The sequence below is a fragment of the Pan paniscus genome, chromosome 4 (assembly GCF_029289425.2).
Source record: "Pan paniscus chromosome 4, NHGRI_mPanPan1-v2.0_pri, whole genome shotgun sequence".
NCBI lineage: Eukaryota > Metazoa > Chordata > Mammalia > Primates > Hominidae > Pan > Pan paniscus.
Window position 1 is genome coordinate 41,475,214 of NC_073253.2, and position 16,733 is coordinate 41,491,946.

A 16,733-nucleotide genomic window follows, 5' to 3' on the forward strand; every position below is an offset into this window, starting at 1 on the left:
TAAACACCCAAATATCATGGAGTCTATTCAACTGTTTCTCATAAAACACTGAAACTTCATGTTAAGAATATCTTCCTGGTAAATGCTGTTGCTTTAAATGCTCCGGTAAATGTATTATGCTGGTGCAAAAGTAATTGTGGTTTTTGAACTAATCTAATAATTACAGGTATTTCAAGTTGCTATGTGGTTTCCTAGTACAACAATCTGAGACGGAAGGAGATTTCAAGGCGGGTTGAAGCTTGCCGATGTCTTGTACCTCAGCACTTGTCTTTCAACTTGTGATCTCTGTACTAGTGGAAAATAGTTCTTCAAATGATTGGCAGCCCGCAGTAATATCCGATTTTAACACAAGCCTTTCCAGTTACAGACAGCATTTCATCATCACTATGAATACATCCTAGAAGTATCAGTATTTTATTTTGCATACTATAAAACATTGTTTCTATTCATTCAAATGGGGCTACTACTTTTATTTGTTAAGCTATTAACCTAAGATATTGGTGGCACAGGCAATATTCTTCAGGATAACCTCTAGGTTCTTGTTTTATGATATTATTTTTCTAATTCCCAGTAGTGGGATAAGAAATCAATTCATTAGGTTGTAACTAGAGTTTTTTAAAAAATAATATAGAATAGAAAATATCAGAATATGTTGCACATATCATTTTATAAGACTTCACTTAAATTTTATGGGAGATAGGGGACATTCATGGTGTGACATGCATTTCTTGCTCTGTAGTTTTTTAAAAAGGTTTGAAAAATACAAGCTTTAGAATGAAACAAACACTTGTCTGCTGCTTAATTTTTTGCTGTATAGTATTTTTAAATTAATGTTTTATTACTTATCTTCCCTTTGTGGCTTCTCAAAACAGTTCTTACATTTAAATAATATAACATAATGGTTACATAGTATACATATTTTAGTTTCACCAAAATATTCTTTTAAACCCTAGAAAACTTAGGACTCAGGTCCCAGTCAGCTATGTCCTTATATTAACTCCAGTTTTTACTGTGTGCCCCCAAATTTCTCCTTCATTAGAAGTTTCCAGCCTCCAGGGCTATTATCTGCTTATTAACAAATTAAGTGCATTTCACTTTGAGTTTGTTATCAGCTGTGCTTCCTACCATGACATCCACTGAAGGAAGGGACCCACAGCCACCCTAGGGCTTTCCAGGGATTGCGACTTCTCTCCCTTCATTCCTACATTTTTCAGAGGAGAGGGAGGGCAAAGGAGATGAAGTCAGCTCGTGGAACCAGCCAGAAAGCTTTTCTGCAGAATGGCTTCTCCTTCCTCTCCTGGCTTCCTCCCTTTCCCCTGAGCAGTGACATCTTCACAGAAGCTTCTAATTACCTGTACTCAAAACAGATATTTTGTCTAAATTATATTCTACAGAGGAAAAATTCTATCTGTAGCAGTGAAATGTTAAACTTTCCAAGACAAGACCATGATCAGAAAGTATAATTTAGATACTCTGCAAGTATCTGCATAAGTATCAATAAAACAGACAGACTATTTGTGTCTTTTCCATGCTATATTCCTAGAAGACTTCTAAAGAACTTATTTATCTCTTGAGATCTGGGGGCTCACACACCTGACAGACTCTTTTTTTTTTTTCTTTAAAGACAGAGTCTCACTCCGTCCCCCAGGCTGGAGTGCAGAAGTGCCATCTCTGCTCACTGAAATCTCTGCCTCCCGGGTTCAGGCAATTAGCCTGCCTCAGCCCCTCCCCTGGGTAGATGGGATTAGAGATGTGTGCCACCATGCCCAGCTAATTTTTGTATTTTTAGTAGAGAGGGAGTTTCACCATGTTGGCCACCTAGGCTGGTCTCGAACTCCTGACCTCAGGTGATCCACCTGCCTCGGCCTCCCAAAGTGCTGGGATTGCAGGTGTGAGCCACCATACCTGGCCACTCGACAGATCTTAAAGATCCACTAGAATGCATTTATCACACATAGCTCAATTTATTTTTGCAAAACTGTATAGAATCTTGTGTGGACTGGCAGTTTCTTGTCCCAAGCAGACGTGTGGACAGTTCAAATTAGCCTATCACTTCAAATTATAGTAGTGACTACCCAGCATCTACAAAACCATAATTCACAAAGTATAAATCTAAAGCAAGTCTTTTATTATTTACACATCACACATAACCCTTGGTACCAATATGTGCTAAAGTTTTACAACCTCAAATTGCATATTGTGGTGTATCTCAGTGATGGACACCTACTGATTGCTGGTTCCTCTACCTTTCTCTCCCCTCTATATTAACTCTCTGCTGAATACTCATTCACCTATGTGCATGTTCATTCACAGAGAAATATTTATATACATAGTCACATATGTGTGTGTATTTTATGTTCACTTTGATTCATTTTATATGTGAAAATGAACATATAATCACATGGGTAGGATATGGGGAAAAAAAAGCTACTCCCTAAGGAAAGTGTGATCAACAGGATAAAATGAAATTAGTGGAAATTGGCCTGTTCCCTAAAGAAAACAGACAATCAGATAGACAGATACAGATATACAGATACGGACACACACGTGTGCACACACACTAATATATGTAATCATATCAGATGCAATGAAACTATCATTTCAATGAGTTTTTATATATGCAAGAAAATATACGGTAACTGAAAGTAAAATAAATATAAGATAAATTTTATGTTAAAATATAAAATACAAACATATGTTAAATAAAACAAACACTCATGAGCCCACCCACCTTGAAACTTGGATACTGGCCATCTACCATGGAAACTCTGTTATGATTCATTCCATTTCCATTTCCCTATTTCCTTCCCTAGATGTAACAACTATTTTGAATTTAGGAATTTTTTCCCCTTCATTATTTTGTTTTTCTTTCTCTCTCTTTTTTTTTTTTTTCTTCTTTTTGAGACAGGTCTCACTCTGTCACCCAGGTTGGAGTTCAGTGGTGCCATCTTGGCTCACTGCAACTTCTGCCTCCCAGGTTCAAGCGATCCTCCCACCCCAACCTGCCAAGTATCAGGACCACATGTGCGTGCCACCATGCCCAGATAATTTTTGTATTTTTGGTAGAGATGGGGTTTTACCATGTTGCCCATGCTGGTCTTGAGCTCCTGAGTTCAAGCATTCTGCCTGCCTTGGCCTCCCGAAGTGCTGGAATTACAGGCGTGAGCCACCATGCCCAGCCTCTTGTTTTTCTTTATAGCTTATGCACATATGTAGGTGCCCTATAATAATATATTTTTTAATTTGCATTCTATAAAAATGAAATCTAACAAGTATTTTGGGGCTTTTTTTGTTCCTTCATGCTTCTAAGGTCTATGTTATTATGCATGCAGATGTAATTGTAGCTAATTCATTTTCATTACTGTACAGTATTCTATTGTGTAACTATATATAAGTTATTTATTCCACATTTGGGTTATTTCCTGCTGCTATAATAATACTCCATATAGATCTCCTAGTACACGAGAGGAAAATGCATATTTGACTTTACAAGATAATGTCAAATTATTTTCCCAAGTTACACAATTTTCTCTCCTATCATCTTTATGCAGGAATTTCCATGTTATGCATTCTCACCAAAACATGGGATTGCTAGATTTTTAAATTTTTGCCAGACAAGTGAGTATAAACTGGTATCTCATCGTGGTTTTCCTTTATCATATTTTAGTCAGTTTTCTTAAGTGTCTTACTTTCAAATCAGTGAATATAGGAACCTAAAAGGGACATTTTGATGGGCAAATAAAAGTGGTAGAGACAATGAAAAGTTTAAAACTAGGATTTTTGAAGTCTACCTATAAGGTTCTTTGATTTTCTACAGTTTTCCTCTACAATATAGACTCTTACCTTCTTTTCTTTAGATGACTTTGTTCCTTTTCAAATCCATGCCAACCAAAAGAAAGATTCAAGTTGGAAGCACACGAACTTGATGGTGACATGAAGGACCGCTGGGCTTCAGTGTGTGCTGTCCCTTCGACATTTTCACTAAGTGGGTACACACTGGGACTGGTTTCTGTAGGAAGGGTGTGTTTGCTGCTCTGAGGCCCCAGAGTGCAACCTCTGGATTCAGGGCTGGTAGTGGCAGTGATTCCCTCTATATTAATATAGCTGATATCCAAATCACCAACCTGGAAGTTGAAAGAAAAACATTTCCTGAGTAAAAGCAGGTAAGATTGGCCTAGCTAAGAATTAATAAAATTTTCCCAATTAAAAAACTTATGGCCAGGCGTGGTGGGAGGCCAAGGCTGGCAGATCACTTGAGGTCAGGAGTTCAAGACTAGCCTGGCCAACATGGTGAAACCCCATCTCTACTAAAAATACAAAAATTAGCCAGGGTGTGGTGGCGGGCGCCTGTAATCCCAGCTACTCAGAGACTGAAGCAGGAGAATGGCCTGAATGGGAGGCAGACGTTGCAATGAGCAGAGATTGCACCAGTGCACTCTAGCCTGGGTTACAGAGTGAGACTCGTTTTATGTAAACAGAGAATTATTTTATATGTTTTTGTTCACATGGCAGCTATCCTATAATTCACATAAAGGAAGACCAACTGAGTATTTTATAAGGTTGTTCCTTTATCACAAAACCAGAAGCTGATTATGCCTCTAACATTTTATGAACCACTGACTCAAAATGAGGGGGAAATGTTTTAAATACTTGAGGAGAAAACTAAAGACTATACAGCTTCATTCAAAAAGTAGCTCATAGGAATCTGGGTACCAAGGTAATAGTGGTCACATAAAGTTGAGTCTCACAAAAAGCAACACCAAACAAAAAGAACAAATAAAGCTACATAAAGTGCAGGTACATAGCATCATTAGAAGAAAGAAAATGCCCAAATTTCAAATTACCTGTAAATAATAAAATCAACAGCAAATCCAGCAGGTAAGCCCTCGTGCTCCTGCTGTAAGACTCTGCGGAGGGTAAGGGGAGTCGGGAAACTCTGAATGGCAGAGAAAGGACGGAACTTCTGGAGGGCCTAAGACTTACTTAAAAATCCTCCCCAGAAAGAGAAAGCCCAACCCACATGCATGAAAAAGAGTCCTAGCTGATCAAAGCACTTGCTCTAAGAAAGGCGTACTTTTAAGCACTCATGATTTGAGGTGGCAGTCAACAAAAGGCATCAAGTCTGGAGTGAGGACAGTAAAAAGGAAGACAGTAACACCATTTAGAGATAGAGCAGTGAAGGGGAAAAAGAAGCAAAAGGGGAAATGTTAGAATCCTAAATCATCGAGCATCACCATAATTTATTAAAGCAAAAACCGTTAATGAATGCTTAATTAATGGGTAAAAGTCTAATGAGCAACAGGATATTTACGATGGCTTAAAATAACTCCTGACATGGTACTTAATAATTTTTTAAAAACAGTAATTTTACTAAAAAAGGAACTTGGCAGATGAAAGATATTAATAAAATCACCAGTAATGGGACAGATTGATGTCCTATGCCTGCTGATACAATGCACTGAGAAGCACCCATCATCACTTCCATAGTATTCCTGCCAAACATGCCTAACCTGAATCCAATTATGAGGAAATATCAGATAAACCAAAACTGAAAGACACTCTTAGCAAAACACAAGAACAAAAATACTGGTCTGTATTCTTTTAAAATATCAGCGCCATAAAACACAAAGACTGAGGAACTGTCCCAGATTAAAGGAGACTACAGAGACACAACAACTACATGCAACACATGTAATGGAATTTTCTTTTGCCACAGGGAACATTATTGGGACAACTTGCTAAAATTGAACAAGGTCTGGAGATAGCTAATAGCATTGTATCAATGATAATTTTATGATTTTGGTAACTGTACTGTGCTTACGTAAGAAACTATCCATGTTTTTAGGAAAATACACCATGAAAGATTAAGAGGTAAAGGAGCACCATATTTTTCATTTATTCTCAAAAGGTTAAGAAACATTTATAGACATAATTTAACTATTTGCATGCATACATAACCACCTACTCAGGGAATGACAACGTAAAATGTAGTAAAATATTACCATTTGAGGAATTTGAGTAAAGGGTATACAGGGATTCTCTGTACTGAAATTATGAAACAAATGTGTTTTTCAAAGTAGTTTATATGACAGAAATTTTCAAAGTAACTTTCATCATGCGAATTTTCTCAACAGGAAGGTTGATAACCTTGAAAATTAATGGGAAACATTAATATAAGCTAGTAATGTTTTTAGGTTTCCTTGCCAGGTTGAGGAAGATAAAGAAAATTAGATAAGATTATTTTCAGATATTGCCAGAAAGCATTTTAAATATGCAGAATTTGTACTCCTTACATTGTCCTTGCTATTCAAATAGATATAGGGGCTATAAAAAAAAGTACTACGCTAATATAATGGACTTTGTGATTTTGTTGCAGATTTAGTTTTATTTCTCAGTTTACAATGCACAACTTGGCAATCTGCTATGTTGCAGTTTGTTGAATTAACTTGTTTGAGTTCTCTCTAAATGCATGCTTCACTTTTTTTTCTTTTTGGCTTCACATCATTAAAGCAATACTTCTTTCACCCAGAATATTCCAGAATAAAAATTATATCTTGGCCGGGTGTAGTGGCTCATGCCTGTAATCCCAGTACTTGGGAGGCCAAGGTGGGTAGATCATTTGAGGCCAAGATTTCAAGACCAGCCTGGCCAACATGGTGAAACTGTCTCTTCTAAAAATACCAAAATTAGCCAGGTGTCATGGTGCACACCTGTAATCCCAGCTACTCTGGAGGCTAAGGCACAAGAATTGCTTGAGCCTGGGGGGTGGAGATTGCAGTGAGCCAAGATGGCACCATTGCACTCCCACCTGGATGACAGAGGAAGACTCTGTCTCAAAAAAAACAAGATGAAAGAAAGAAAGGAAGGAAGGAAGGAAGGAAGGAAGGAAGAAAGAAAGAGAACGAAAGAAAATTATATCCTAACCTTTTATTTACCAAATCTTTGGTTTGGTAAATTTTACATTTTTAATGTATCTGAGAACATATAAAAGCATAATATATATAGTTTTCCCCACATAATATTGAGTAATTTACAATTTTAGTTACTTGAGGTAAATGGAAATACTATAGTTACAGTATTCACTAAGGCTCAGAACAAAAAAAATAAGGGCTCAAGAAGTATTTTATTTAAACAGCTGAGAAAATATGGCAGCAGAATAAATCTATTAAAATCAAAACATGACAAAAATATATGCACTGAAAACTATAAAACATAAATGAAAGAAATTGAAGCAACACAGATAAATGGAAAGATATCCTATGTTCATGGATTAGAAGAATTCATATGAAAGATATCCTGTGTTCATGGATTGGAAGAATTCATGTTGTCAAAATATCCATACTACCCAAAGTGAACTACAGATTCTATGTAATCTCTATCAAAATTACAATGGCAATTTTTCACAGAAATAGAAAAAAAAATCCTGAAATTTGAATTGAATCCCAAAAGACCCAGAAGAGCTCAAGCAATCTTTAGCAAGAAGAACAAAGTCAGAAGCATCACACTGCCTAACTTAAAATTATATTACAAAGATATGGTAATCAAAACATTATGGTACTGACATAAAAACAGACACATGGGCACATGGAACAGAATAGAAAGTCCAGAAATAAACCCACACATAAATACAGTCAATTAATCTTCAACAAATGTGCTAAAAATACACAACAGAGAAAAGATAGATCCTTCAATAATGATACTAGGAAAACTGGATAGCTACATGCAAAAAAAATGAAACTGGATCCCTATCCTACCACATACACAAATATCAACTCAAAATGCAATAAAGGCTTTAACATAAAACCTGAGGCCATAAAACTCCTAGGAGGAAGCATAGAGGAAAAACTCCTTGACATTGGTCTTGGCAATTATTTTTTGGATGTGACACCAAAAGCACAAGCAAGAAAAGCAAAATAAATAAGTGTGACTACACCAAACCAAAAAATCTCTGCATAGCAAAGGAAACAGCAAGATAAAACAGCAACTTATAGAATTGGAGAAGATATTTACAAACCATGCATCTGATATGGAGTTAATACCCAAAATATGTAAGGAACTCATGCAACTCAATAGCAAAAACAAACAAACAAAAAAACCCACAAATAACCAGATTTAAAAATAAAGTACCTGAATAGACATTTTCCCAAAAAATGACACACACAAATGGCCAATAGGTATATGCAAAAGTGCTCAACATTACTAATCATCAGAAAAATGAACAAAACTACAATGAGATACCACCTCACACCTGTTAGAATGGCTATTACCAAAAAGACAAAAAAAAAAAGCTGACAAGGATGTGGAGAAAGGGGAATTCTTATACACTGTTGGGAATGTAACAGCACAGCCACAGTGGAAAACAGTATGAAAGTTCCTAAAAAAATTTAAAATACAACTACCATATGATCCAGCAATCCCACCACTGAGTATATATCCAAAGGAAACAGAATCACTATCCCAAAGAGATGTCTGCACTCCCATGTTCACTGCAGCACTATTCACAGTAGCCAAGAGATGGAATCAACCTAAGTGTCCATCAACAGATGAATAAAGAAAATGTGGCACATATGATTTTCTGAAAATATAGGGATAAAAACAGTCTTTTTTTCTATTCTCTTACTCAACAATCAACACAGAACTCTTCTGTGACTAAATGTGTGGGGTTTTCCCCCGACATGCAGCAAGGAAGCAATCCACCACTGAATTTCCTCTAATTCAGTTCAATTCAATTCTGGCACTATCGACCTGGAGATGGAGTCTGGTCCCACAGGACTCAGTCCCACAAGACTCCCCACTACTTCCAATGACAACCACAAGCCCCAGATTGTTTTATCAACCAGCTATAAAATGGGGTTCCCACAGCCCCTCCTCAGGTTCAATCAGTTTGCTAGAGCAGCTCACAGAACTCAGGGAAACACTTACATTTCCTGATTTATTATAGTGAATATTACAAAAGATACAGAGAACAGTCAGATGGAAGAGATGCTTAGGGCAAGGAACTCCGGAAGGGGCACAGAGCTTCCACACCCTCCACAGGTGCACCACCCTCCAGGAACCCCCATGTATTCAGCTATCCAGAATCTCTTGAACCCAGTCCTTTTGGGTTTTTTTTTTTTTTTTTTTTTTTTTTTTTGAGACGGAGTCTTGCTCTGTCACCCAGGCTGGAGTGCAGTGGCACGATCTCGGCTCACTGCAAGCTCCGCCTCCCGGGTTCACGCCATTCTCCTGCCTCAGCCTCCCGAGTAGCTGGGACTACAGGCACCTGCACCACGCCCAGCTAATTTTTTGTATTTTTAGTAGAGACAGGTTTCACCATGTTAGCCAGGATGGTCTCAATCTCCTAACCTCGTGATCCGCCCGCCTCGGCCTCCCAAAGTGCTGGGATTACAGGCGTTAGCCACCATGCCCGGCCGTCCTTTTGGGTTTTTATGGAAGCTTCATTATGCAGGCATGATTGGTTAAATTATTAGTCATTAGTGATCAATTTAACCTTCAGCCCCTCCTCCTTCCGTGGATGCTGGTAGGTGGAGCTGAAAATCCCAATCCTGTAATCCTGCCTTGGCCTTTCCGGTGACCAGCCCACATCCTGAAACTACCTAGGGGCTGCCAGCCACCAGTCATCTCATTAGCATACAAAAGACTATCACTTTGGAGACTCCAAGGATAAGTACAGTCATTCCTCACTTAAGTATGTAGATATGTTCTGAGAAATGCATCCTTAGTTTATCTTGCTATTGTGCAACCATCATAGAGTGTACTAACACAAACATGCTAGTATAGCCTTCTACACACCTAGGCTATATGGTATAGCCTATTTCTCCTAAGCTACAAATCTATACAGCATGTTACTATACAGAATACTGTAGGCAACTGGGACACAATGGTAAGTGCTTATATATCTAAATATAGAAAAAGTACAGTAAAAATATGGTATTATAATCTTATGGGATCACCTTTGCATATGGATTCCACCATTGACTGAAATGTGACAGATTCCATATATCTGCACACACAAACACACACATGCACACACACAGGAATATTATTCAGCCCTAGAAAAGAAAAAAAATCCTGCCGTTTGTGACAACATGGATGAATCTGGAAGACATTATGCTAAGTAAAATAAGCCAAACACAGAAAAACAAATACTGCATGATCTGACTTATATGTGGAATGTAAAAATGTCAAACTCATAGAAACAGTGAGTAGAAGAGTGCTTACTAGGGGTTGGAGGGTGGGGGAAATGGTGAAGTGTTAGTCGAAGGGTACAAACTTTCAGTTACACAATGAATAAGTTCTTGAGACCTAATGTACAACATGGTGACTATAGTTAATAATGCACTTTGTACTTGAAATTTGCTGTAGATCTTAAGTATTCTCACTACAAAAATAAATAAGTATGTGAGATGATATATGTGCTTAATTAGCTTGATTGTGGTAATTATTTCATAATATGTACATGTATCAAAACATTACATTGTATTCTTTAAATATATATAATTTCTATTTGTTCATTATACCTTAATAAAGCTGGAAAAAAATAAATAAATACTAGAACATGGCTAGAACACACCAAGTCCAATTACCCTGTGGTATGGTTTGGCACTGTGTCCCCATCCAAATCTCACTTTGAATTATAATAATTCCCATGTGTCAAGGGTGGGACCAGGTGGAGATAATTGAATCATGGGGGTGGTTTTCCCCATGCTGTTCTCCTGTCAGTGAGTTCTCACGAGATTTGATGGTTTTATAAAGGGCTTCCCTCTTCACTCAGCATTTTCTCTCCTGCTGCCCTGTGAAGAGGTATCTTCCGCCATTATTTTAAGTTTCCTGAGGCCTCCTCAGCCATGCAGAAGTGTGAGTCAATTAAACCTCTTTTCTTCAGAAATTACCCAGTCTCAGGTATTTCTTCATAGCAGTGTGGGAAGGGACTAACACATCCTGTGTCTTGAAAATCTCCTCAGAACTCCCACTGTGTCCTACACTCCATGACCCATTCTAGATTTCTATAACTAGGACTGACATTCAGTTAGTTTATACCAAAACAACTATACCAGTTATTTACAGCTGAAGTCCATTCTGATTTATTGGTTTCTCTGTCATTATGACTACCATCCCAATCTGTGCTGCATTTGATATAACAGTGCTTTGTAACACAAAAGGAAAATGCAGAGATGTGCTACTGAAGGGCTGAAATTGAGCTCTAGATGGAAAAAAAAAAGTTTAGATCACAGAATATATCTATAAATAGGGTAAAATACATGCATACTAACAACATAAAAGGGTTAAATGTCTTACTGCTCAGTGAGTAGATAGGGTGGATCTTATATGGGGATTAAGTTTTAAAGTCAGTTTATAAGGCAGACATTGTGCTGTCAAAACTACCCTTGAAAATCCCTTAAATCCTCCATATATTAGTGTGTAGAAATCTTCAGATCTATAATTTTTATAAATACTAAAATTTGAAGATCACTGAGCTAGAGAAAAGAACAAAAGACAAGAAGATGCCAGCACATTCAAACCATCTGCTTCTATGAGATTTAACTCAAAAGTCTCTATCAGGGACTGGGTGGAAAGTTCCAAAGGATTCCAGCTTCCTTATAATATGATACCATTCTGTATTAATATGAAAGCTCTACAATCTTACTACATGTTAACAGATGCGTTGTAACGATTAAGCAAGTAATTTATGTGACAGTTTCCTATGGTGCTGGGACCAAGCACCTGCTCATTACATTTGCTGGATTTGAATACAAATATTGCATAATCAGGTCATATACATACAGTTTTTTGAAAAGCTGTAGAGGAGACATTGGTCGCACAGTTGTCATTTCCTACTTGGGCCCCGAAGAAGAGCTCTCACACTCTTCCCATTTGGCAGTATCTCAAGACCCCTCCCTGACAGTGCCTCTGGGTTGAGTAAGGTGTCTTGTGTTCTGAAGTAAGCACCTAAGTTAAATGCTTAAATGCTCATACAATGAGACCCCACAACAGCATCCTCTTTGCTGCTCTTAGGCTAAAATTGTCAAAGGAACACAACAATGCTGAATCTATTTCTTACAAACCCAGGTTTTGGAGAGAGGTAGAAATCATCCTGTAATGTCAGTTGGGCCTTACCTGATCAATCACCATACAGTTAGCGTAGACTTCATCACCTCCATTCAGCATGTCTGAAAGCCGGCCTGCAGCAAGCAATGTCGAGGGCAGCTTGCATTTTTTTAGGATATCGAAGGAGCGATCTAGAGTACAAAAATGAAAACAGGGCAAATAAAGGAGAAGGGGCTTATTTTACAGTCAAGCTTTACCTTCTTAGACCATAAGAAAAAAAGTCAAGTGCATTTTTTAAGATGGCTTTTGGCTATATTTTAAGATCTACATGCAAGTAATTTTTCATCTATATCCAAACCTCAGCTATCTAGAATTTTTATGTAGGATGAAAAGTTCTAGATAGATAAATATTTGCCCACTTCAAGCGTTATTTTCCCCATCATTAGAGGCCTTTGTGAAATCAATTAAATCTTTGATTTCGATTTCTACTATATTTTTAAATTAAACTTCATTTCCCTTTATTAGTAACTAAACTTCAGGCTGGACATGGTGTCTCACGCCTGTAATCCCAGCACTTTGGGAAGCCAAGGCGGGCAGATCACCTGAGGTTGGGAGTTCGAGACCAGCCTGACCAACATGGAGAAACCCCATCTCTACAAAAAATACAAAATTAGCTGGGCATGGTGGCGCATGTCTGTAATCCCAGCTACTCAGGAGGCTGACACAGGAGAAGCACTTGAACCTGGGAGGTGGAGGTTGCGGTGAACCGAGACCGTGCCATTGCACTCCAGACTAGGCAACAAGAGTGAAACTCCATCTCAAAACAAACAAAAACTATACATTTCCCTTTATTGATAACTAAACTTAATTTCCCTTTATTAATAACTTAGAAGTATTAGTGACTGTACTGTGATCCTCAGTTTCCACTGACATGCTCAGATTCAATGACCCTCTATCAAAGGACCCAAGAGAGTACACAGCCTAGCAGTTCTGGCTCGGTACTGCTTGCTAACATGCAGAATCTCACACGTGGAGAATTTTACTTCTATTTTGGTTACGGAAATGTTTATGCTTGCTTTCATGTCTCAGCTTTGTTCCAAATAGATGAGGTTGCCTAAAATTGAGTCCCAGAGAGTTAAGCTGTTACTGTGTTTGTAGAGAATGAAGAGTCAAAGGCAATAAAACACACTCAAGCTAGAATGCCTTGTGTCTTGTGACCTTGGCTAGTTTACTAGCCCTCTAGATATCTTCACAAAGTTTCCTCATCCATAAAAGCAGATTACTATTATGCTTTCCTCATAGTGTGGTTATGAGGATTAAGTGCGTTCAGACATGTAAAGACTTGACACATGCCTGGTAAAAAATGCTTAATAAATATTATTTGTCAGAATTACTATTATATTTGTAATTATTACGGATAGCAATTTTTAACCATGTTCAGTGTGAAGTGCAAGGTTATTAATACTAATCATAGTGTGTTATGGTAATAACAGATTTTCAGTATGTTTAAATGACTTTCACAGGGCAGAGTCAATGTTATACCTACAGTAAATGCCATCCTCACTTACATCCCCGTAAGTTTTCTTGAATAGGTACATAGGGATAGTACTGCTGTTAGTCCATTAGAAATGTCACATGTCCCACTACCTGTCTTATCTATGTCATAACATAAAACCTGATAAGCCCATGGGAGTGAATCAGGAAATAAAAAAAGATTAATAACTGTTGGGCTGATGTACCATGAGCAAAAAAAAAATCCATTCTTTCTTGGAAGGTAATGAGGACATCATAAAAGTTCCAAAGTTGTATGAATTGTAGTTTCACAAGTCAAATGGCCCTGGCTTCAGATTCTGCTTCTAAATCTATCTCCTCTCCACACAGAACACTGAAGTGTGAGACTCATTAAGCTTCTGGAGGAAACATACAATGTTAAAGAAAAACTTTTTTTTTTTTCTTTTTTTGAGATGGAGTTTCGCTCTGTCACCAAGCTGGAGTGCAGTGGCACTATCTCGGCTCACTGCAAGCTCCACCTCCCAGGTTCACGCCATTCTCCTGCCTCAGCCTCCTAAGTTGCTAGGACTACAGGTGCCCGCCACCACACCCAGTTAATTTTTTGTATTTTTCAGTAGAGACGGGGTTTCACCGTGTTAGCCAGGATGGTCTCGACCTGCTGACCTCGTGATTCAGCCGCCTCGGCCTCCCAAAGTGCTGGGATTACAGGCATGAGCCACCACGCCCGGCCAGTCTACATTGTCTTAACTGCAATTCTGAAATCCAGAAAGCTCTGAAAATCAGAATTTTCCCCATAAGTTTGGTTCAAAAACATATTCTGTGGCACAATCTGACCTGAGCCCACATTGGACTATGCATATTCTTTATTTGCTCTACTTGGTGTCAATGTCATACATTTTGCTGCAGAAATATTAATACACTTGATGATAGCATTGCCCCAGTGTCTCCTATGGGAGTCATATCATATCAGTATGAACACCAGGCCAAAAAGATCTGAAAATTCGGAATTCCAAAACAAATCTGGTCCCAAGAATTTCAAAGAAGAGATTGTGGGTCTCTACAAAACCAGACATATTAGATATTAGAACAACACTTCCCAAGCTTTTCTCATTCTTCTACCAAATTCACAATTTTGCCATATTTACATATCACCTATATTGTTTCATGGATATATTCAGCTATATTCTTTAGTACCCATCTTTAAATGGACTCGCCTTTTTTCTTTAAATAAAATTAATTTAAAAGATACCTAATATTAAGAAAAATCTTATCCCCACTGTACATAGAAAGCCAATATTATTCCTGTCAAAAGTAGAAGGGAAGGCCAGGCGTGGTGGCTCATGCCTGTAATCCCAGCACTTTGGGAGGCTGAGGTAGGCAGATCACAAGGTCAGGAAATCGAGACCATCCTGGCTAACATGACGAAACCCTGTCTCTACTAAAAATTATAAAAAATTAGCTGGGCATGGTGGCACACGCCTGTAGTCCCAGCTACTCGGAAGGCTGAGGCAGGAGAATTGCTTGAACCCAGAGATGGAGGTTGCAGTGAGCCGAGATTGCGCCACTGCACTCCAGCCTTGGCGACAGAGTGAGATTCCATCCCAAAAAAAAGAAGGGAATTATATGTACTGAAATCATGCAAACAAAACAATGAAATCAGATTCTGATTCTTTGTTGTAAAGGGAGATTCTGAAGGATTCAAGAAATGTTAAAGATGCAAGGGTACCACACTGAGACTTTCTCCTTCAATCAACAGAATGCCCAAAAGAAAATACCTGCATGACTCTATGATTCAATGTCATCTTTGTGTTTGTGGACATCTCCAAGATGGACTATTCCTAGAAGAATTCACCATACACTTTCAAAAAGTGGCCTATGCCAGGTACAGTGGCTCACACACCTGTAATCCCAGCAATTTGTGAGACTGAGGCAGGTGAATCACTTGAGCCCAGGAGTTCAAGACCAGCCTGGGCAACATGACTAAACCCTGTCTCCACTAAAAATACAAAAATCAGATGGGTGTGGTGGTGCAGACCTGTAGTCCCAGCTACTCAGGAAGCTGAAGTGAGAGGATTGCTTGAGCCTGGGAGGTGGAGGCTGCAGTGAGCTGTGATAGCGCCACTACACTCCAGCCTGGACGACAGAATAAGTAACACCCTGTCTCAAAGAAGAAAAAGGAAAAAGAAAAAAGGAAAAGAAGGAAAGGAAGGAAAGGAAGGAAGGACAGAAAGAGAGGAAGAGAGAAAGAAAGAGAAAGAGACAGAGAGAAAGGAAAAGGAAAGGAAAGGAGAAACGAAAGGAAAAAGGAAAAAAGAAAGGAAAGGAAAAAGGAAAGGAAAGGAAGAAAAGGTGGCTTAGCCCATGTCATCTTCCTGTCACTCGGGTAATGGCTCCACCGAGACAGTAAGTCTTGTGAAGGACATGGGTGTGCAAGAGCATAATCCAGCATAATCTCCTCTCTACTTCTGTCACCTAGAACCTGACATGTAGATTTAGTCACTTGCTGCAATCATTAATAACATTGGCACAAACATCCTTTTGAGTATTTTTCTGAGGCATACATAGCCTCTACTTGTCAAAGGATGCCTCAAGACAATAGGATCTAGAAGTGAACACAGACTCACAAACCAGAAAGTGATGCAGACTAACAGGACCACCACTCCTTTATTAACTTCAACACTAGCCACTGCAAATAATGGGCTTAAAACCAGCAGAAGACTGATCGTGAAAGGAAAATAAGCCTTAAAGGACACTTTCAAGTAAACATCAGCTACGCATATTGAAGTGGCTAACTGCTCTACCATGTTTCAGCCTATTCAAAGGAAAAGCTATAATAGTTTCATTTTTTTTAAGTGTTACAGCCCTTTTCAAATTTGTCTAGCAGGCTTTTTGGGTTAGGTCAGAAAGTCCCCAAAAATAGTTTGTTTTTTTAAAGGTATCTTTTCAATATTTTCAAGAAATATGATTTTATCACTTCTACATGTAACTACTCCAGTAACAAATTAAGTGAAAAAGTTATTGACCCCAAAAATGGACTGCTTTTTCAATGAGCATATAGAAATAATTTGCAATAAGAACCAGCTACTTGTTTTAAATTAATGCTGTCTTATAGGAAGTTTTTCTTAGCTAGAAATTAACATTATATTTTTGTTGATAATTTTTAATATTTGGTA

At 38.2% G+C, this 16,733-nt stretch overlaps 1 protein-coding gene and 1 non-coding gene across 4 annotated transcripts in view; one reads left to right on the forward strand and one right to left on the reverse strand.

The window, feature by feature from the left end:
• The window catches only part of ARHGEF28 (Rho guanine nucleotide exchange factor 28), a 314,196-nt gene that overhangs the window by 97,193 nt on the left and 200,270 nt on the right, over positions 1-16,733 (reverse strand). For all 3 annotated transcript variants that reach the window (XM_034959953.3, XM_063604431.1, XM_008962831.4), the window contains 2 exons: positions 12,118-12,239; positions 3,844-4,124 (listed from right to left, as the gene is read on the reverse strand). In XM_034959953.3, the coding sequence (XP_034815844.2) occupies positions 3,844-4,124; positions 12,118-12,239 (403 nt within the window). The remainder of the gene's footprint in view (positions 1-3,843; positions 4,125-12,117; positions 12,240-16,733) is intronic.
• LOC112439940 (U7 small nuclear RNA) lies at positions 16,411-16,473 on the forward strand. Its single transcript, XR_003028160.1, has one exon. It is a non-coding gene; the product is annotated as a U7 small nuclear RNA (small nuclear RNA).